At 38.0% G+C, this 23,192-nt stretch overlaps 4 protein-coding genes across 4 annotated transcripts; 2 read left to right on the top strand and 2 right to left on the bottom strand.

The window, feature by feature from the left end:
- The first annotated feature begins 303 nt into the window (after window positions 1-303).
- Window positions 304-6,452, top strand: rhof (ras homolog family member F). Its single transcript, XM_055040057.1, has 5 exons — window positions 304-3,738; window positions 3,893-3,980; window positions 4,932-5,041; window positions 5,328-5,462; window positions 5,666-6,452. Exons 1-5 carry the CDS (start codon window positions 3,604-3,606, stop codon window positions 5,828-5,830), a joined length of 633 nt encoding a protein of 210 aa, XP_054896032.1. The 5' UTR covers window positions 304-3,603; the 3' UTR covers window positions 5,831-6,452.
- A 372-nt stretch (window positions 6,453-6,824) lies between these two features.
- tmem120b (transmembrane protein 120B) lies at window positions 6,825-16,602 on the bottom strand. Its single transcript, XM_055040056.1, has 12 exons — window positions 16,459-16,602; window positions 13,702-13,820; window positions 13,140-13,256; window positions 12,977-13,036; window positions 12,794-12,889; window positions 12,623-12,712; window positions 12,463-12,528; window positions 12,301-12,362; window positions 9,708-9,800; window positions 9,369-9,433; window positions 9,096-9,164; window positions 6,825-8,008 (listed from the first exon to the last, which is right to left on the bottom strand). Exons 1-12 carry the CDS (start codon window positions 16,519-16,521, stop codon window positions 7,904-7,906), a joined length of 1,005 nt encoding a protein of 334 aa, XP_054896031.1. The 5' UTR covers window positions 16,522-16,602; the 3' UTR covers window positions 6,825-7,903.
- A 235-nt stretch (window positions 16,603-16,837) lies between these two features.
- On the top strand, window positions 16,838-20,054 carry morn3 (MORN repeat containing 3). The gene is made up of 6 exons (XM_055040175.1): window positions 16,838-16,946; window positions 18,270-18,438; window positions 18,540-18,697; window positions 18,778-18,937; window positions 19,039-19,223; window positions 19,910-20,054. The coding sequence occupies exons 2-6, from the start codon at window positions 18,294-18,296 to the stop codon at window positions 19,973-19,975; spliced, it is 714 nt and encodes a 237-aa protein (XP_054896150.1). The 5' UTR covers window positions 16,838-16,946; window positions 18,270-18,293; the 3' UTR covers window positions 19,976-20,054.
- A 651-nt stretch (window positions 20,055-20,705) lies between these two features.
- orai1b (ORAI calcium release-activated calcium modulator 1b) lies at window positions 20,706-22,389 on the bottom strand. The gene is made up of 2 exons (XM_055040177.1): window positions 22,081-22,389; window positions 20,706-21,998 (listed from the first exon to the last, which is right to left on the bottom strand). The coding sequence occupies exons 1-2, from the start codon at window positions 22,192-22,194 to the stop codon at window positions 21,441-21,443; spliced, it is 672 nt and encodes a 223-aa protein (XP_054896152.1). The 5' UTR covers window positions 22,195-22,389; the 3' UTR covers window positions 20,706-21,440.
- Window positions 22,390-23,192: the final 803 nt, after the last annotated feature.

The following is a 23,192-nucleotide window of genomic DNA, read 5'->3' as shown; positions in this document are numbered from 1 at the left end:
GACAAAAACGATTATAGGAAAGAACTGCAGCAGCCCACATTTTTTTTTAATGATGCAGCAAACTTACAGTTGATATTCAAAATATGTAATCCAAGTCTTAAACGAGCAAAAAGCAATCTTATGGGGAGGAAATCTTGTGTTTTTTTCTACTGATTCCTTACATCCAAATAAACCTTTTGGTGGTCAGGAGGCTGCTCTTGCTCAGTGCTCTGTCTCAAAATGGCTTCTTCACAGACAAAAGGAGCACTGTGCTGTGAAATGTTGCTGCGCCATAACTGGGTGAGGCTCTGGAAAGCGCCCTTATTTTTTTTTTGTGTGTGTGTCGGAACACTTCCTTCTACGTTTTCGGCACTCAGAACCAAATATGACGACTGTAACGAATAATGGTTATCGTCCAAATGCATTTTAGTCGAAAAACAACAACAAAAAAAGAGGATAAATGGTGGACTCTCCATGAGAGGGGCTGGAACTTTGATCATAAAAGCGTTTTCAGGCAGGCAGTTGCTAGGCTGATTAGTAATCCGAGAGCTGGACGGTTGCCATGAGAGCTCGAGAGCTTTGCAACAACAACCCCCACACACTGCCATATAAGGTCAACGGGAATCCGCTGCGGCAAGCCCCTGTTTGTGTTGTATGTAGGTGAAGGGTGCTTCAAGGCAGAAACGGGCGGATCAGCGAGCGACCAGCACGGCGAGTCTTAGGCGCCGCAGACCAGATAGTGGGAATAAATGAGAACGGGTTCTTGCAGTTAACTTCGGGGAAAGAGTTAAATCATAGGTGGGAGGGCCTGGATTCGCTTGCGATATGGAGGGAGGGGGCTGGGGTCTCCAGGTGCATTTGAAGGTTAATGTTGCCTGTTTTTCAATGCGATGGAGTTGCCTGCGAGATAAATAGCAGGGCACAAAAACCCGGCTGTGGGTTCAGAGGCCTGTTAACTGCGCATTTATTGAATAGTTTTGTGTTCGGAGCAGTGAAAATGTCACTTTTGGTGGACAGTTTTGTGTCGAAACCCACCAGTGAAGGTATTTATAGCCTTGTATTTGCAGGGGAAAAAAAAGCAGGGAGGAAAAAAAAAAAAGTGCCCGCTCGCCAGCGCCGCTCAGTTTACCGCTGACAGACTGGAATATTCCACACAGGGGATTGGCCTCTTTTCCGCAGGACAGCTGTCTCACTCTCTCTCTCTTTCTCTCTCTCTGCTCGGCGACAAATATTTCAAGAATTGTTCTCTGTTTATTGATAAAGGGCTCAGTGCGTGTGGACATTCTAGGACACATTTACAGACCACCTTTTTACGCATATGTGAAGCTTCGAGTTTCACTCTGTAAGTCATGCAAGCACGTTTTATTGTTTATTAGACAGGGTTTTTTCCCCCACAGCTTGAAATGGAGCCTTACAGGGATAATAATTTAAAGCTGCCAGGTTGTACTGAACATGTACTTAAAGCTGTATAGTTTTATTGATCCAGTGTGTTACTAGTAACTTGTGATTTTTATATTAATGGTGTTGTATGTAGGTTTATTTTTTGTGACTTAATCATTTGTTTTTGTTTCACTATACAGTTTTTCTTGTAGCCTCATTAGTTGTATGTTTATGGCGTTTAAATAAAGACTGTACACTCATTTTGGAGTTTTGTGCTATTTTATGTTTTATAAAATATTTTCAGGCCCATACTTGAGAAAGGATTGCATCACCCAAATGTAATAAATTACACAACATGTGCAGGGAACATTACTTCAGATACAGGCTGACATTGTTGGATCAATAATGTACAAGTCATCATTTATAAGATGCTGAAAATACCTTTTTCAGATAATACACATTTATAACACATCATTCTAAAGGGATAGCTTCTTCTACTAGCTGTCTTCTAACATTAATCTTGAAATGTAACTTTACAGCCTACCTCAGTTTCAGCTGAAATGCCTTCATGTTAAGTAAACTGGTCCATTCAAGAACATTTTGGTATGTTCTGATGATGAACGCTCACTCCCTGTGATCTACTCACTCTACCCCAGCAGATTGTCTTGTTCTGTAATCCTCATCAGTTAAAGCTTTTCCAAAATTGTTTTTGAAAAATATACTTCACTTTTAGAGCACCGTTAATTACATTTACTGTCCTGATGAAATATATATATATATTTTTTTGGAGCAATGAGTGATTGTTTATGCCTATTGTGCAGTGATACCTCCCTAATGCGAGGTATCAGCTAGACCATGTCTGCCTCAGGGTTTCACACATTAACCCATGACTAAAACTCATGACACACTGATTATTTTGTTCAATACGCCTCAAAAGTACCTTCTCATTTTGACCTGGTGAGACGCTGAAACTTGTTTTGTAATGTTGGTTGCAAAATATAAGCCGTTTATGGCTGCATAAACTCAAGTCCTCTGAAGACTTGGTGGATGACTCATGATTTTTCTCGCCCCAAGATTCAACCTGAACATGAGAATGGACCACTTAGGGTTTAGGTTAGTATCATCTGAATTAAAAAAAACAACCTTTTTGATTATCGTGACTCAACATTTAAAGGAATTGTTTAATTTGAACAATATTTTAGAGTTGAATCGGAGGGAGTTCTAGGTTGGGGACAAGGTAGCCTTCCAACCTCAGAGACTTGCAGTTATTCGCCAAACAAATCTTCAGAAAACCAGTGGAAACATGGAAAACAGCTGGTCCACAGTTGTGGAAAGATTTGATTGCTGTAATGCCAACAAAAAAATGTTTCCATTGATTGTTGAAGGGGGTTTGAATTGTTTTCATCAAGTCAATTTTTATGAAATGTAAATTGATTCTTTTTTTAAATGACTCTCTTTTTCCATTTACCTGTTGAGCAGTGGCGTCTCATTTATCAGAAGGAAACTTCCTTGTTGAATGGAAATAACTGAAGATGTAAATCTGAAACTCAGCTGAACTTAAAATATACAAACACATCAAGTATAACGTTTTGTATCCTCGTTCTCTTCAACAAATCCCGCCTACTGGTGATATAAACAGTGAAGTCAAATTAGACTTCAGTTTCTTCTCCTGCCCCCACATGTACAACAACAGTTTTGAAGAAGGTGTGAGGTTATTACACTCACTGTCCTCACTTTTCTGAACCACAGAGGTAGGGAATGGTTTTATAGTGATGCCTGTGCAAACAAAAGCCTGTCCGAAAGCATTTATGGTTTTGGGTTAAGTGCTATCTTCCCTCCTTACAAATTGCCACTCAGTGGAGGCTGTCCCTCACTTTGAGCCCACACCCACAGGATGAAATAAGCAGAAGAGGAAGTAGGAGTAGCCAGTCTTGGTGACTATACATGTGCAGTTCGGCTGCAGGCTTTCTGCAGCTCTCTGTGAGCATGCCTGTTGATGGGACAGGAGAGAAGTGCAGGGGGGGACAGTTGGAAACGGCGTCATGTTGACAGGAAGAGGAAGTGGTGAGCTGTTTGAACTACCTGGTAAACCATGAGACATGCCTGTTCCTGTCTCTGTGATCTCAACTCGATCCAAATGTAGAGTTACCTGTTTTCACAAAATCTCTCACTAAAATCTGGAGCGAGCGCCTTCTTGCCTCGTACTGCCTGGCACGCATTTGAGTGTTTCGAGGGAACCAAAACATGACACAAAACGGTGCCGGACCCGGCAGCGGTTCCACAAAAAAGGTAGAAGAACTTAAAATTGTGATTGTGGGAGATGGAGGCTGTGGGAAAACTTCTCTTCTGATGGTTTATGCCAAAGGTGATTTTCCAGAGGTAAGAGGAGCTCCCATTGAGACTTTAACATACAAACAACACTTTATATGACAAATGTCAAAGATTTAATGTAAAAAAAAAACAATTAAATGTGATCTGAAGTCGATATCAAACATTCAGTGATAAGAATAAACCTTTTTGTTTTCCTAAACAGAAATATGCGCCATCAGTGTTTGAAAAGTATGTCACAACTATCTCCCTGGGAGGAAAAGAGATACAGCTCAACCTGTATGACACAGCCGGTAAGAGAAATATAACTTCCTTCTTACAATTCATCCCGTTTTTCCTTTTGGTGCAACACATTTCACATCATACTAAAGGGTCAAGGAGGTTCCAGGAAGAAACTCAGAGGTCACACACCTTGTCCCCATGTTGATAATGCAATAGTTCATTAAGTGACAGCAAGGCTGTCACTTAATGGGGATGGCAACACATTTCAAAGTGTTTATTTTAGATAATAAACTTCTGGGCTGTAAAGTTTTATTGGTCACTGAATTGTTAGGTGAGCAACAAATGTTGAGGAAGTAGAAAAGGTTGATACGAACAAGTTAGTGATAATTATAATTCTAATATAAAATAGAACCCATTTAGTTTTTACTAGAAATATATAATTTTTATTTAGTTTTAGCTTATTTTGTAATATTTTTATGTCAAGATGCGCATTGGCTTTAGTGCTTTCTTTTTTTAAAAGAAAAAAAATTGCTACATATTTAGTATTCTGTGTCAATGATCAAAGATCTTTTGTACAGTTTCTGGTTTTGTGAACTAAATTAGCAAACCTCTTGTTTGCCATATTGACTGGTTGCTTATGTTCATGGCAGTGTTGCATTAATTGTGGTTTCTTTTTTCTTTTTTTTTCGTTTTCATAATTACCCAGGAATAAGAAGTGCATGTTTTTCACACAGCTTCCTGTAAGATTCACGGGAAAGTGCACAGTACTGAAATGTTTTCATTTTAGAAAGTCATTACACCCTGCCGAAACTTATCTTTTGGCAGGGTGCATTGCATCTGTCGAGAGGGAAGCCTTATTCAGGATGTGGTTTTTTTGTCTTTACTGGCAGCTTTTTCAGATACATCGCACTGGTATATTTATTCTTAAGAGAAATATTGTGTTGCTCAGGTCTGCTGTGCATTATCATGCACGACTTCTTCTCGAAAGCTGGTTTTTTACCCACATGCTTTTGTTTCTTTAGGACAAGATGACTATGACAGACTGAGGCCACTGTCGTACCAAGAAGCTAATCTGGTTTTAATCTGCTTTGATGTGACCAACCCTACCAGCTTTGAGAATGTTATGATCAAGGTACACACCTCCAACATGCCTTGCGTCAAAATATACATACACACAACACAAAGAAATGCTAAGCGATTCTTTATCGCAAAGTGGAGTTTCAGGTTTTATCTGATAATAGTGAAAGCTATGTACAGTAGAAGAAGTGCTGCATTCTTTTTGATGATTAACTCAAGAACTATTGCCGTTTAAACCTCCATACAGATCATTCAGTCAAGCAAAAACAAGCACGGTAATGCAATCATATATCCCGGGCTTCCAGTTCTAAACAAAATGTTCAAATCTCATATTTATCTAGTGGTACCCAGAGGTGAAGCACTTCTGCAGGGGCACACCGGTGATCCTGATTGGCTGCAAAACTGACCTCAGGAAGGATAAAGAGTGTTCAAGGAAATTGAAGGCCATGAATCTGAATCCCATCACATATGTTCAGGTAAGAAAATGCATCAGCATTTACTGATCTATGAAGCAGAACCTTTTCAGCGAGGTCAGGAGGCACAGAGCAATGTGAAAGAGGAAGCTGCCAAACCAAACATTTAAACCACATTATCTCCATCATGTTCCAATTGCTTATTTTTATTTGCATGCTTGTCATAGTGTCAGCCACAGTGTAATTCTTGGTGTGTTTGGGCACAGGGCGAGGAGACTCGGCAGGAGATGAACGCGGAGCTCTATCTCGAGTGTTCGGCCAAACATCAGGAGAACGTGGAGGACATTTTCAGAGAGGCGACAAAAAGAGCTCTGGCCTTCAACCGAAAACAGAGGAACAACAAGAGGAAGAAAAAATGTCTTATTCTGTGAAGATACAAACTTTCAGGATCCCACGCTCTTGCAGGCAATTGTTAGAGGATCCTTTGCTATGTTCAACGCATTTGGACACTTGAGATGGCAAATATAATTTGCGTCCTACAGATATGAAAGTAAAAAAAAAAAAACCCTGATAGGATGTGTGTTATGAGCACCCCGGAAGGCCTGTTAGTAATCTTCAACAGCGCAACAAAAATTGCGATTGCTGCAGCAGGAAGGGCAGTTTTGCAAGTTGTAATGACATTTTCTAATGTAGCATACAAGACACTTCTTGTATGCATTTTATACTTTTTGTGTTTATGTACAAGTATTTTTTTCCTGAAAGTATTTTGCACAACTGCAGAAAGTTGTCTACATCTATTTATTAATGGAAATCTTCAGTTCTTGAGCTGAAATTCGTAGGCAACATAATTCTACATAGAATAGTTGTTGGTTGTCTTTATGTAAAGGTACTGTAACTTTAAAGTAGCACTGGTTGGCTACCAACATGGCCACATTAGACCGCTTAGTAATTCTTAACTTTACCAACAGCACCCACTTGAGGCAGAAAATAAACTCGCAAGCGCTATGAATATTCTAAAATTAAACGCAAACATTGTCTGGATCTTCACATAAACAGTTGCATATTTGTGTTTAATGTGGCATGGATTTTGTTCACAACATACACAGGTTAAAGAAACTTGCACATGTCCTGTTACTGACCACACTTCAGACACATGAAATGAACAGCCACATTGTAAAAAAAAGATTTGTGCATTATGGCATAAAATGTAACCACCTGATCCCAACGAGCTTCAATTCCCCCCCTCAATAGAAATGATAGCTAATGAGTTTTAAGTGCTCTCTGATGGAGCTAATAATAATAATAATAAAACTTAACTTGAGGCATTTTCAAAATAGCATGGAAGATTTTTTTTTCAGGGGTAGAGTAAGGCAACGCACACCCACATTTTGAAATAACAGATTAAAAAGACTGAAAAAGAAAACATTACTGTGAATGATTTAATCAAAAATAAAAATTAGTGTGCATGATTACAGAATAGTGGTACGTTTATGTAATTTAAAACGGAAAAAACACAACAGTACTCCTCGCTGAATAAATCTGAGTTGCGGCACAAACAGCAATGTTTGATCACTGGCACAACATTATGTAACAAAATAACAGAAGAAACCAGAGCGGTCAGGACCTGAAGAGTGCATCTTGAACTTTTACATTTCTTCTCCAAAATTAAGACCATCAGCCAAATTTCTGCTAGATGTTTTCTTAACAAATTGCTAAGATGTGAAATGTAAAGCATCTATGTCAGTGAGAAATATTTTGGGAATCAACAGCAACATTTTTATGTCTGCTTCCTTGCTGTTTCACTAAAGTTGGTCTTTAATAAATGTCAAATTCCCTTTTTAATGGAAGTTTTCTGACTAAAAACAACAACAAAAAAAGTTCCCTCTGACCGTAAATAGAGCAAAGTACACCAGTGAGGACCCTTCCCCCTCCCTTTCACGAATGCTTTTAGAGTCATGGGCTTGAACCGTGTGCTGGTTTGCTCTGAAGTAACATGACAGTGGTTTTAAAATGTCCATAAAGAAAAAAAAAGTTCATTGACTGAAGAGAATATGAGCCAGCGCCAGTTTGACCATTACTACTACTTCACAGAAGTATGCGCATGGCAGATGTTCAAGTGTTGAAAGGCAAACTTTGTTCTGTTCTGCTACCTGTCCTTGCATAATGATTTGAGCGAAGGTGCTCCAAAACTCATGCACAAATCCATAGAAACACATTCTGTCCACAATATGTACACAGAATAAAGCAAGAAACTGCTCCTCCTGTTTGGTTATCATCCACACCGTTTCACAGCAACATCAAGTTACTGTAAAGTAAGAACCTGTCAACGGGATACTTTGGCTGGAAGCTGCTGCCATTGAATGCTGAGAGAAACCTCAGCTCCGTCCAGACTCAGCCTGGTCAGTGTGGGATCAGTCCGCTGAAACGATTGTGCGCGTTTGACCTGTGATTGCTGCTCCATTCAAGGATCAGAGAGGTTTCACCGAACTTATTCAGTCACGTTTTTAGATGTCCTTCTCCTTCTTTTGAACTTTTTGGTGGACGACTTTTAATGTTGTGAGAAAGTTTCCCAGGAAGAGGACGAGAAATGTTAGAGCCAGCATGAATATCTGAAAGCAAGGAAAGAAAACTTGCGTCAATATAAAAAAAAGCTTACAAAATAAACAAATACAAAAGCTGCACTAGAAATCATTTTTAGCACTTCAAATGTGAAACTGTTATACTAAAAATATGAAACATTAACTATGTTAACCTGAAAGCAGCATTTCCCTAGAAAAAAAATGTAGTGCATCATTTCATGAAACAAAAAAAGACAAGATTATGTCACCACTTGTTCGGGTTGAGATAAAAACCAACTTTCCCTTTACCCACAAAATTGGTTTTCTCTTAAATTTTGAGCTGAATATCATCAAAATTCAAGAAAAATCCGAGTCACTCGCATTGAAATTGCAGTCAAACACAAAATATCACTGTGTATCGTTTAGCTTCTTTTTCAGAAAATTATTTGTATTATTTGAGATTGTTTTTCTACACTGAACATGGCAAACAAAAACATGACCTTGTAAACATGCCAATGAGGTGAATTTACAAATTACTATTTTTTAACAGTATTTTTGTAGACGTGTAAACAATGAGAAAGTTAAACCACTTCTAAATGATCAGCATCAGTCTCCCTTATTAAACTCAACTCCTCATTGTACATCCAATATTTTTCATCAGCTGTACCCACGTGGTTAGTCATCAAGTAGTGCAGCTGAAACCTGCATGGCCAATGTTTTTAATGTTTTTAAGACAATCAGAGTGCTTGGCTTATGAGCTGTATTAAAGAGCATGCATAATATTTTGCTGAACTAATAAATCTTGGTTTTCCCGTAAAAATCTAAGTGTTTTTCACCCTTTATAGTGACATTACAGTGAAGAAGAAACAGAAAGGCTGCTTCAGTTTCCTTTTGTGTCTCGCTATCTGTGCTGCTGATGAAAGCATGAGTTGGGAAAAGCAGCTGGAACGCTAGTGAATAAATCTTCAGATGTTCGAAGCAAAGCCAGAAATTTATGAAGCAGGACAGAAACCTTTAAAGGTTTCATCAAACCTGATTTTTTTTAAAGCCCCAGAAAAAAAAATGACAAAATTATGCTGATGTAGATATTTTTTGTTTGTTTTGACTGAACGACGGCATCCATCAACCCGATCCTTACCTGCCACTCCTTACAGTCATCATGTCTTGCCAAGCGAAACAGGGTCACAGAGTTGTACAGCTGCCAAAACTGCAAACAGATTAAGCATCGCCTTTTATACTGTCTTTACACACTAAAGTGGCAAAAGCAAATTTTCATTCTGGGCTTGCATTTAAAAAAAAGCCTATCAGAGCAAACAATGGCTACAAATGCTAACTGTGATGTGGCATAACTTGTACTTTTTTATTTTAATGCATTAAATTCAAGCAGAAAGGCAAGACTTGTTCGACTTACGTGGCCAAAGAATAGAAAAGGCAAAAGGAAAGTGAGCCCTCTCCACATCCACGACTGAAATCCCTCTGCAAAAGAAACCCAACTTTGACCTCATCGTACCACAGAATAGTTACGTTATTTTTATACTACTGCTTTATATTTTCTGCACAACAATCTGACATTGGAGATAGCTTGAAGATGCCTCACTCGAGTTTCCCAGACATCTGCATCCCAACAGAGTAAGAGCTACAGCTGTCTCCATTCTTCACCTTTACCCCAATTTTCTAGACATGCCGCTGCAGATGACTCAAGGGTTCAAACGATTGAAATGACTAGCACCAAAAATAGCGTACAACTCACCCACTGTGAGGTCAAGCTGATTTCTCTCTCCCAAAGCGCGCAGCCTGTATAAACAGCCACTCTGGTAGTAATACTGGAGGAACTGAACAAAGCCTAGAATTGTAGAAATTATAGTAATACAATTACTGGATTATAGAAACATAAGGTTAAATTGATTTCACAGAAAAAATATATATGTGAGGAGAGAGAAAATGCTACAAACACACCAATTATATCTCCTTAGAAAAAAAAATCCAACCATTTAACGTTTTATACCCTGAAATTATGAAAAGATATTATTTAAATTAAATGTTTTTCAATCTGAACCACCGCCTGAGACTGATTAACGTTACCACTTAATGATTTCAATCACTAGTGTGCAACGCATTACACTGTGTTCCAAATTATTATGCAAGTGATATTTTTTCAGATCTCCTTAAATGGTCAACGCAAATGATGGTCAGTATATTTTTCAAGTCATAAACTATTACAGAATAAATCAAAATTTACTGATCAAAGCTCCCCATGAGAACCGAATTGTTTTTCCAAAATGAAAAACTCAACATGCACTGTTCCAAATGATTTTGCACAGCAAATTTTCTAAACATTTTATGGATTATAAAGAACTGCAAATGGTCATTGTTTGAATGTGCAGCATTAAGTGGTCACGTGTACAAAAATCAAAAGCTATTTCAATCAAAAACATCTTAATAGGCCGAGTTACATGTTAACATAGGATACTTTCTTTGATATCACCTGCACAACTCTTGCATCCATTGAACTTGCGAGTTTGTGGAAAGTTTCTGCTTGAATTTCTTTGCAGTTCATGCACCGCCAGCCTCTGAGGATCCTCCTCCTTGAGGTTCCAGAGGCACCAGTAGCTTCAAATAACTGTTTTCTGCTTTGTAAGGGCATTTTAACAGCTGCTCTCTTTATCTGATGAATTTGACTAACAGAAACCCTCCTCATTATGCATTTATTTGTACAAACCCATCTGTGTTCTGAATCAACCACAAATCTCTTCACAGTACGATAAACAGTACGATAACGCTTCAGTTTTTATTAAATATCTAATGTTTGCATATGGCACTACACTATCTGATGATGTTCGTCAGCAGAGAAATCCTTTCTCTTTCCCATATTGCTGGAGACCTGTGGCCTGCTTAATAATGTGGAACATCCTGAAGTACCAGTAGATTTTCTTTAATTGAGCTCACCAGACAAACTAATCAACCAGTTCTCTGAAATTAATGATACTGATTCAAAGAGCCCTGACACACAATACCATCTATAAATTTAATAGCACAATAAAAAAATGTTATCTTCACGACACTGAAATCCAATTTGCATAATAATTTGGAACACAGCATATATTCTCCAAATTTGGATATGAATTTTTCAAATTTATTAATTTAAAGTTTATTTATCCAATTGGCCAATATGTGAATTGGAATTTGAGGAAAATTTGCTTGCTTGAAGCAAATATTTGTTGACGGTTTAAATGCCCTGCAGGTGACTTTTTTTTAATTTTTTTTATCTTGGATATTGACTTTCACTTGTTGAATTTTCAGATGAAAACGCCCTGAAAGACAAACTCACTAGTGTTACTGGCTTTGAGAAGCTGGGAGGAGAAATGCTGACTAAACAAAGAAAGTAATGTACTGATCTCACTCACACTAGTAAGTTTTTTTTTTGTTCCAAGCATTTTGCTGGATTTGATTGAGCAGATGGTTTATGAAAGTAAATGGGGTTTACCAAAAATAGTCCAAGTTTCTAGTTTTAATGCATTTAGATAACAGAACAAAATCTAACTCTCCATATGATTTCAGAATAGTGATTAGGAAATATTGGCATATTCAGTTCCCTGATCAAGAAAGCAATCTTTGATTCAAAGTCCTCTGTAGCTAAGAAAAAGAAGAAGAGATTGTTTATATGTGTTTAACTGATCAAATCACAAAATATAACAAGTTGAAGCTCAAAACTGAATATTTTCCAACTTCACTGTATTTTGTTTTCCTTTCTGGACAGAAATAGAAATTAGGAGAACCATTTTTTAAGAATGGAAATGTTCATTCAGGAAACCAGGATTTTTTTTCTACAGCTGATTTATAACCCTCCACTGTTCAGGCAGTGAGCTAAATGCTGTAAAGTGAGCTGAAAGCTCACGCCGGATTGGTTAGATTCCAGCTAACCAAGATAGGTTAGCTGGAAATATGCCGTCATGCAAACATAAATACAAACAAACATACAAGCCATAATTATTGCTTTAAGGTGTCTTTGTTTTGTTCAAACTAATAATGCATTTCAGTAAAAGAAGGAAATACAGAAAACATTAAGATTATTGGTCAGATTTGCAAAGAACTTGCGACGACTGGTGAAAATACATACAATTTGAGAATGATGAATGAATTTGCATTAATAGTTGCGATCGCATCTTTCTGGAGGGACTCAATAAATCTAATACAGTCCTGTTGGATGCCAAAATCTTTTTTTCACAGGACTGTATGCTTTGCTTTCAAATATGCAAACATGTACAATAAAAAAAGAACATTTGATGAGACAGAAAGCCTTTTTGCAAAAAGCTAAAATCTGGGTAGCAAACCACAACACTTACTCTGATAAATGGAGAACGCAAGGAACTGGTTTCGAAACATCTGATACATTTGTCCCTCCGGCCTGTGAAAACATACATTGATAAACAGAAACATGTTTGAGCATTTTATGTATTTCACCTTCTTGGTGTGTTACTGAACATCATGCTCAACAGGCATCTCACCAGGTGAGCATAACACCGGACAGGAAAGTGGACACATAATGGTGAGACACCCACCAGCCTTTGATTCTGAAACAGAAAAAAGGGATGGAGAGCAAAAACAGCCGCATTATTTTCAAAATCCAAATGTAGAAATCTTTATGAGATCATCATCAGAACACACCTGGAGCCATTTGTGATGAGGATGCTTTCCCTTATGGTCAAAGTGCAATAGTACCAGACCAGCAAAAAATTGAAGATTTCGTCTGTGACTCTGAAGATTGAATAATAATAAAAAAAAGTTATTTAAGAAAACGTTATAAGACTACTCCTTCAAGAGGGAGCATTACCTTACCGGTAGTTAAGAAAAAAGAGGCAGGTTGTGGCTCCAAACATCAGGATTATTGTCATATAAAGCTTGAACTTCTCGTACTCGTCTTTGTAGGCAAATCTATACAAATGAAACATGGGTGAGATTGGCAAATAGACAACATCTTATTTTCCATCTTGGAGTCGTCTGGTTTTGCATTTTCCATACTTTGCCTGATTACTGAGGAGCGTCACGTTCACGTTGCCCAGGACCAAACTCAGGTACAGCCTGAAATAAAAAACACAAAACAGGTCAGCACAATCAATGACAGTTCTCATATTACCGAATAAGGAAAAGAACAAATACATGGAAAAAAATAAACAGAACACACCCATTCTTCTTTGGCAAATAGGCTTCCATATCAAAGAACACATTTTCTTTTTCTTTGATTTGTGATTTGATGTCTGTTATTAGTTTCAGCTGATTTTCATCGCCTGTCTGCGCACACCTGTGAAGACCAGAGTAAATGCTGATGAGCAAGAAAATTTCAATGAAAGAAGAAAAAATATGTTTTTTTTAAGGCAGTAACCCAGTAGCATCCATCTACCCCTGTGACTGGAATCAGAATGAGAATGTGTCTTGCAATAGTATCCATATCTCTTCATCTTTGTCATGTTTTGTGGCGTCACACCCACCAAACTCAATAATGTGCAACTGATAGCGAACAGTTACAAAGCTCTTTAGTCTTTTGCAGCCTCCATTATATTCCCTTGTATTTAGACAGAAGATTTTGGTTGAAATATGAAACAATGTGGAAAAGTTAAAGAAGTATGAAGACTTTTGTGAGGCAATATAGACAGACACGTCAGTACAAGCGCGTCATTAAACCGAGTCTTACTGTTTTGAAACCAAACAAAAAATGTTTCTTTCCCCTAAATGCTGGCAGAACTCACTTTTTCAAGACAAGCCTCAGGTCTTTCAGACGTTTTCTCTGTTTGCTGATGGAGCTGCTGCATGTCACCTGAAGATTGGTGAGCTCCTCCAGTTTGTGTCTGTATATTTTATGAGTTTCCTGGAGACACAATAAGCAGAAACATAAGTTACATTAAGACAATTCTACAGATGTCAAAGCGCCAACATTATTTTATAATAATAGTAAAAAATGTCACCAGGGAATGCTTCACACTGTGAAATTTAATTTGAGCTCTGAACAAAATCCGCCCATGACTCTGCATTAAATTGTGATATAAACAACACGCCACAGAATCCTTCCATAAGCTTGTTATAGAAACGACCGCTGCGACTAATAGATTTCAGAAATGCTTTTGACAACTTAACCTAAACAAACTTGATTTTTCAGACTCTAAGAATGTGGTTTTGTCTTTATGTCTTGGTTCCTTATTGGCTTGCTCTTTAGGTTTTTGTATTTTAATCAGGTCCACCAAATGAAACCACATACGGATTTCTGCTGTTCAATAGAATATCCCAAGGCGTGTGTGATCACAGTGCCTGTGCTTTATATCACATGACAGTTTTCTCACATTAAAGCTGTTGATGTGCATATGACCACTTTAAGGATTACATCTTACCTCAGGTCAGTCAGGAGTTTACATCTAAACAGTTGAATACTTGAGGTTACATTGTGGAGGAAGTGGTATGACAATTACTGGCAAGGAGCGCAAGCACAGATGTGACTTATTGTAATATGTTGAATTCCTGCCTCTACAATTAAAATTCAAAAATATTTTATTTCACCAAAGGGAAATTTAAATTAAAATGCTCATTTGAGTTTAATTATTAAACACTGATAACACTAAGTAGGGCAGATGTTGTAATACTTTTAATATTATTCCATTTCCAGAAGCCTTTTTACAACAACTTTACAATAAAATAAATATTCATGGTCTTCACCGTTCGTTAAATAGACATGGATAAACTTAGACTGACCAGTTTGGCACTTCTCTAGCATTTCTACTTTGATATGAAAAAACACAATCTCCTTTAAGAATTTGGTTATTTTATGATTACATTCACAAAATTGCTTTGCCATTTCTTATGGATGCTGAAAGCATCTTTGACTACCTGACTAACAGGTTAAAGTCCACTGGACGGAAGGTCTTTGTGTCTAACCAGGTGGTCAGCGATACAGGAGCACTACAGGGGACTGAACTCTACTGTACTTCCTTTTCACCATCTACACTTCAGATTTACAGCCGAAGCCCGCTCTATGCCCTCTACAGAAATATTCAGATGATTCTACATTCGTCAGCTGTGTCAGAGATGGACAAGAATCCGAGTAGAGAAAGCTGGTGGCACTTTGTGGCATGATATGGGAACAATCACCTTATCTTGAATGTGAACAAAACAAGAGATGATTGTATATTTCAGAAGAAACAGGGTTAGATCAAACCATATTTCCATCAAGGAAGGAGTGGAGGTGGTTGACAAATAAGAAGGGTCAGAGTAGATTGTTCTTGTTGAGGAAGCTACGATTCTGTTGGTGAAAGCATCATCTGTTCTGCCACCATCTTTTGGGGCAGTAGCATCAGAACCAGGAATCTAAAAATGCTCAACAATCTGATAAAGCAGGCTGGTTCTGTAGTGTAAAAACTCTTGAGATGATATTGTAAATAAATATTTTGCATAAACTCAAGAACATTATGGACAACCCTGACCATCCTCTGAGACTGTCTTAGGAAGACACAATGTCTTCAGTCAGAGGCTTCTTCAAATTCCCTCTGATACAGACTGCTACAGCTGATCTTTCTTGCCTTGGTCCATTACTATCCACAATAAATATTTGAAGAATTTAAATTAATAAGACATGCAACATTTAATTTCCCTTTGGGATCAATAAAGCATTTTTGAATTGAAAAGCACACAGGTTTCCAATTCAACAAGTTTGACATACGGTAAGGGAATAACGATGGGACCTTTTAAGCAAAAAGTGTTCATTTATTTAAAAGCAGTGTTGTGTGTTAATTTTTTTTAATGCGTTTTCTGCTGATCATGCACCTGAACAAGTTTATTCAAGACTACAATACACTGAAAGAAGAATACTTAGCAGTAGCATTCATCTTGGAAATCCCTGAACAGCTGACCATCACCACCACAATTTCCTTCCCTGCAGAGCAGCTCTAGATTTCCAGCTTCCAAGGCATTGCAGATACACGTCTAAAGTTAACTTGCTTATGATGCCTCGCTGCACTGGCATCGTCTGTCTGTTCAGGAGTTGTTTCAAGTTAGCCAACTGTAGCAAAGGTGAGCTAGCCTGATAACTAGTGACCGAGGGTCGGAGTAAGAGGCTATTAAGAGTTTACCAATGCAAAAACAACACATTGCACTACCTTTACGTAACTTTGGTAGCAATTGTGTAACCAACAGCAGCATAGCATGTCAGACTGAAGGCTTTAGCTGGACTATAGCTCTTCTTTAGCGGCAGGGGAAATATCCAGTAACCTGCAGCTAATGCTAGCTCCGACAACACCAGGATGTTGCTCTACAGTCAGAGGAAATAAAGTCACAGTTAAATAAGTTCCTAGCTTATTTGGAGCGACATGCAGGAGGAGCGAAGACTAAATACAGCGTTTAAGTCTGAGCCGAGAATGAATGGCGAAGAGCAAAGAACTAAAGTGCCAAAGCCCCGTTACAGTGTCTGTCAGTAACACCCTCTACACATGAAAAACACTCGATTCAGCCATTCTGCTTACCTGTAATTGTTGGTATTCCTTTTCTATTTCGTCCCATTCTGCCTCAAAAGTGGGTTTGGACATTGTGGCAGAACGAAACGTGACGCATAAGACACTTCCACCAGGTTCCACTCCGACTGGCTCGTCCTCACTGCTCCCAAAGACTGCTTCTCCGTGTTTTAATTGTGCCGCAGAGCGCATGCGCACACCCAAAGACGAAGCGGTGTCGCTGAACCTGGGCTGAACCCGCTAAAGTCAACAAACACTTCCGTATTTTTTATTAAAGTTGTCAAGATATTGGAAGATAACTGACGGGTTTAATTACAAGTCATTTTAATTTAGGGTTTTGATAAATTCGTCATCCACCAATCACAGAGCTCTTTACTGTTGCTATGATACACCAAACAGTTTTTGTGCTGCGGAAAAGTTAATTTTTTTAGCTTGTGTTTTCTTGATTTCTCCAAGCGGGTTGAGTGCATTTAAGTCATCCGCTTGGATACACTGCCAAGGTACAAAATACTTTTATCTAACTTAAAATTTCTGGATGGTGTTTCACAGTAATGTATGTTTTAAGTACATGTGTCCCAACATATCGCATTAACTGTCCAGATTTAATTATGTACATAAGAAAAAATATTTAGTTATAATCTAATGTGACTTAAATTTTCTCTGATCATATTGTTTTTGATAAAACGATAAGGCCCATGTTGCTTGATGACGTTATTCAGTAATGAAAACCAGGGCAGTAGTAATCTGAAGGGTTGGTCATTTTGCTCATTTTTTGCTGCATGTTCATAGAATGTTCTGTAATAACAAATAGTCAACAATGAAAATAACTAATATATTTTTTAAACAAAATCTCAAGAGAATTGCACACAAAAAAATAATGTTACATAAATTCATTATTGATTTTGATGTACAGATTTTAAAGGGATAGTTCAGATATTTTTAAGTGGAGTTCTGTGAAGTTATTATCAGTAAAAGTTCCCCCCACTTTGTTGGAAAAAAGTTTATACTCCAGCAAGTTTGTAGGACACCAAATAAATCCTCAGAGCTGTGACACTTAACCGCTAGTCATATGGGCCTCTGTTTTAGCTGAGTTTTGCACTTATACATTTATTTTTTCACGAGAATGTTAAGTTTGTGGTTGTTTTCTCTTCTGTACATCTTCTGTGTCACTACACTAAAGTCACATTGGTTGAAGTTGCCGCCTGTATTAATGGTTTCTTCAGCTGTGATTCTCCTCTCTATTCTACATAGTAGACTATGTAGACTATGTACTTATGGATTTTGTTTCCAGCTGTAATTTTTATGTTATTTTTAACTGTAGAAATTACCCCAGTTGACTGATTTGGTAGGTCATATGGGCCTCTATTTTAGCTGATTTTTGCACATATAAATGTACTTTTTCACAACAGTGTTGTTAAATGCTCAGGTGGATTGGTATTCTTTGGAGTTGTAACATAGATGTTGCTTGGCTGAGACAACTGCAGCAGACCTAATAACATTCTGTTGTAAAATCTGTATTGTTATTGCTAATTTAGCACTGTGTCTCAGGTAACGAGCTGTAAAGATTTCAGTGCTCTGAAGGTTTCAATATATTTCAATTCAAGAGAACTTCACAAAAACTCTGAATTATCCTTTTCACTGAGTCACCAGTGTAAGAAAACCCTGTGGCATCCCATTGTTTTTGAAACTTTTCTGTGCAGCGCATAAACTTCAGATGAATCTGATGATCATTTTAAAAAGCAAAAACACTTACTCTGGAAATCATTGGGCAGTGAGTGAACATACCATCTTAAATGTTTAAAATATTTTATTTCTCCTCACAGGATTTTCACCACATCCTTCCAGTCATGCCAATTTATAAACCATTTAAGAAAACTCTTCCACCTTCAGTACAGAAGGATAAAGATTCCCAGAAATGTGGACTGCGGCACACAGTTTATTCTGTCTGTGGAAATGAATATACTGGAGAGTGGCTGGACAACAAGAAGCATGGTTAGAAAACACTTTTTATTTACCAATATTAAGTTAGCCAATATTAAACCAAATACTCTGGAAGATGAAATTTTAGATGACTTTTTGAAAACTTTGTCAAGGCAACGGAATTCAGGTTTGGAAGAAAGCTGGTGCCATTTATCATGGGGAGTGGAAATACGGAAAACGTGATGGTTATGGCACCTACAGTGTACAAGTCCCAGAAAGAAAGGAGTACACAAGGAAGTATTGTGGTCAATGGAAAAATGGAAAGAAGCATGTATGCTTTATTTATTGTCTTCATATATCTTCATATATCTTCCTACCCAGACAGTGACATGTATTTTTCTATCTGTTTAGGGATATGGGACATACTTCTTTGACAACTCAGCAGTGTATGAGGGGGAGTGGGCAGACGACCAACACAACGGCTGGGGAAGAATGTACTACGAAAACGGAGACGTGTATGAAGGAGAATGGCTGAACCATAAGAATCACGGTCAAGGAATCATTAGATTTTGTAAGAGAATGTTTCTTCCCATCATTGAAAATGAAAAACATTTGGGCTGCAATATGTCTAATTGTGATTATTTTTTATTTTTTTACTAATTTCTCCTGCAGCCAATGGAAACTGGTATGAGGGCTCGTGGCGAGATGGGAAGAGGAACGGTGATGGAAAGTTCTATTACTCTGACAAAGGCCTGCTTTATGAAGGCTTTTGGGTGGACGGGATAGCAAAATGTGGGACACTTGTAGATGTTGGAAGGGAATCAGCGCCATCACCACCTGAGTTCCCGTTTCCAGAGGTATGTGACTACAGTTATGCAACCCGTTCACTTCCACACTCATTTTATCAGGCAAACAGAACACATGCTGCCTCTATGAACCTATAACTCCTAGAATTAAATTACCCAGAACCCTTGATCAGTTATTCAAATATGAGCTCAATTTGGGCCTTAAACCTGGTTCCACGGCCCCAATTTATTTCTTTTTTTTTTTCTCACAGCAGTCACACTACAAAGTGAAACCCAAATCCCTTCAAACTCTGAGATGTATAAGATATACATATCTTTGGGGAAATAAGCCAAAGCACTAAACCTAAAAAATGCTGCATATGAAGCAGTGGTGTGGCTTCTTTCTTTAAAATTTGAAACCTGTCAAAATTCTTTTGGCATTATGATTGGTTTTATTTGTACGCTGGAAAATGAGCAAAACATTAAAACATTATGCTAATCAAAGTGAACAAATCAGAAAAGCTTCACACCTTCCCTCTTCAAATCACGAGGGTCATATTAAAAGCCTACACCAAGGCAGCTTTCTGGGGTAAGATTTGACCACTGTAATCGTTTTTATGCTGGTAATTGTAGTCAAAACAGTGGAGGGTCAACGACTGGCCCCAGAAAACTACACTGGTTTCTGGAAAATGTGGAAAAACACATTAAAGTATTCAGTTAAGTGACAAGGATTGATATGTATCTGTTCTTTTTCCAAGATTAAACTGGTGGACATGGAGTTGGTTTTACGGGACGCTAGAGCAGCTTGCCAAAGTCACTATTGAAGAGCAGGAGGAAAAATGGCAAGTTCCTACTTTATCCAGTTGCCAAGAAGCCAATAAAACGACGCCATTCATTGATGAATTTCTCTCAGTCATAGTTTTCATTGAGTTTCCAGTTTTTTGATCATTAATTAATGACACAGGTGTTACTATTATAATTTATAACATGAAAGAAGACAGAGGTCTTTCATTGTGGAGTTTGCATGTACTTCTTGTGCAAATATACCTTCCACAGTCCTATAACATGACTTTTAGGTTAATTGGATTCTCTAAATTGTCTTTAGGTATGAATGTGTGAGTGTTGCCCTCCAATGAACAGGTGAGCTGTCCAGTATGCCCACTCTTGCCCAATGGCTGCTGGAGATATGATCCTTCAAAGATCAGCAAGTGTCGACAATGGGTCATTTGATTTGCTTATTTGTTGTCTTCAGATGCCATAATGTGTTCAATTAAATTTACTAAGCCTCAAAAAGGTGGGTCTCCATACCCACATGTCCAGTCACTGACATCCTTACACTTACAAGTATCTCGATAGTCTAACATAAGTAATAATTCATTAAAAACAGATTTATTTAACTGTTGAAAACAAAACAGTCAAGTGAGAATAAACACTAATGATCCCTGCAGATCTGTAGTGAATGTATAGTAAAAGTTGCATGATGTCCAGGATGATGATAGAATGTGTAATAAAACCAAAAGTATAGAAATAAACTATGGTCACACAAATGATTGCTTTGTTTAAATGCAGGTATCTTGACTTTTATGTTTTGATAAGCTGTAATTTACAAGGATAAAAATCAAAGATGACATGTGTTGGACATCAGCACTTCCAAGTCCCATTTAGTTAAAAAGTGTTTATTAAAACACATGTCAGCACTCTATTAATACTGTAATGTTGGCAGCTTATTAGTCAACACATACAGCAAACTGTTCAAAACAACCAGGACAGTAGATTTCTTTAAATACACAAAAAGTTAAAAGGCTGTGTTTCACAAAACACAGATGTGCAATAACTGATAAATATAATGTGCTTTTTACTAAATTTTAAATAAACGCAGCAGAAATAAGTCCAGGCATGATATGTTTGACACAATGAGTGGAGCTGTTATCAAGCAAATTGGTCTAGAAACACATAAACCAAAAACATGTACGACGTGTAATTTCTCAGCAGGTCAAACTTCAAAATACATATTAAAAAAAAAAAAAAAATCAGATAAAGGTTTTAACCAGGAAACAAATTATGGGTGGATCTCTGATAACCAGTGGTAATATTAGGCTACAATCCCATTAAGAACTTTGTGATTTCCAGCTACATGCATCATGGCGCATTCATGAGATCACAGTAAGATAAAATGTGTTTAAAAAATAAAAAGTAAAACTTTCAAATGGTGAAAGATCTTTCTTGCAAAAATGTAAATCCTAAATGTCTGCCCTCTCAGGAAGTTCCAAAACAGATCGGGGTATTTGTCTATGGAAACTGGGAACTTGGCGATTGTAAGATTGAGGACTCCCCTCTGTTGTCGAGCTCGTTTTGAAGCCTGGTGAGGTTAGACAGCTCCTCCAGCTCCTGGAACTGTCTGTCAGTCTTGTGGCTGACCAGTGAGCGATAAAAATGCACAGCAAAGACTATGAAGATCAAACCAAACGGGACCATAATAGATGTTGAGGTAATAGCAGCAGCCACACCAGAGGAGATGGTGCTATTGTTGGATTGGTCGGGCTTAATGGGCAGAAATTTGACCCAGCAGAGCAGAACAACCTCAGCGAGGAAGAGCAAAGTCCCAATCACAGTTGAAAAAGCCCACGCCAGCTCAATGTGTCTGTGCATCCGCTCGTGTGGAGACTCCTTCACGGAGTTGAGGTTGTGCACGTTGCTGACCGCCTCTATGTTGGGCAGAATGCAGGTGCTGACCATCAGAGCAAACAGGTGAACTGCAACTAGCACGGTGGTGCAAGCACTGAAGGCGATGAGGAGAGCAGGTGGGTATGGATACTTGTTGTCGAGCTGCACTTCCACCATCGCGACCTGACAGGAGAGGACAAACAAAATGCCATGCGATGAGTTCATCTGCAGGGGACTAGAAATGAATACAAGAAGTCGGTTTTACCATGGCGAATCCGGAGAGCAAAGCTGATGTCCGACTTGAAGCTTTCAGTTTGGCTCGACTGAGGTACAGCTTCCTCCAGGACAGGGCTTGCAGTGAATGCTCGTTCAGACTCATGTTGCGCTAATTATCACAACACCGGCCGAGCGGCGCAACTGTTTGGGGAACCTTGCGCCACAAAACTAAAAGCGGTGCACAACTACGTCCCCACAGGAAGCATTTAGGCTCGTCGGCTGACTGTAACTGCGGAAGCTATTTTTTTTTCCACCCACAGTCTTCCTTCAGCGTGTTGATCTGCTTTGCACCTTAAATTACCCACAAGTCTACGCGCGACGAGGGCAACATCCGCAAGTAAATAGTGATGGGAATTTCGAATCTTTCCGAGATCCGAATCTTTTGGCTCAATTAATGAAAATCATTTGATCAACATCTCTGAACTTAAAAACCTCAGTAAATGAGAATATGGTATAGAATATTATTATTTAATCACTTAAATTAAAATGATTTAAGTGATTTAAATTATTTTTAAATCACTTGAAAAATAATATCTGATGAAAAAAGATTTCAATGATTTTGACTGAAAGTAAATGAAACCACAAGTTTAGTTTCCCAGAAAACTGCAATATTGTCATAATGCCAGTCTCCACATTGACACCAAGGATGAGCTACAAAATCTAGTTGCTAAGCAAACTAGTTGTTTGCAGAGTACTACATTCTTACTGTAAAGTTTAGTGGAAGGAAATAGTGTGGTAATTCGGACAATTACCTTAAGGAAATTGTGAAGCAAACGTCATTCAAGAGTTTGAACAAAATTCACAAATTGAACTTATGTTGTATTTGTGGACATGTGCAGACATGCATTTGTAGAGTGAAAAGCCAGTCTAAAGTATCAAACTAAAAATTTCGACTTTCGCAATATGCTGGATGCTGGAGAAATGTGAAAAGTTTAGTGTTAGATTAAAACATCTAAACATTAAACTCAACAAACAGCAACACGACAAAATTATATGATACTAGTTTCTAGTGGCACGTAATTTCAGCGTGTCAGAATAATGAGAAGGAGTCTGTTGTTTCGGTCAACATTCTGTTGTGCATATGAAATAAACACATATTAA

This window comes from Poeciliopsis prolifica, unplaced genomic scaffold (genome assembly GCF_027474105.1).
Source record: "Poeciliopsis prolifica strain line A6 unplaced genomic scaffold, Auburn_PproV2 SCAFFOLD015, whole genome shotgun sequence".
NCBI classification, from domain to species: Eukaryota; Metazoa; Chordata; class Actinopteri; order Cyprinodontiformes; family Poeciliidae; genus Poeciliopsis; species Poeciliopsis prolifica.
The sequence above is the reverse complement of the archived record's forward strand: the minus strand, read 5'-3'. Positions and strand labels throughout refer to the sequence as shown.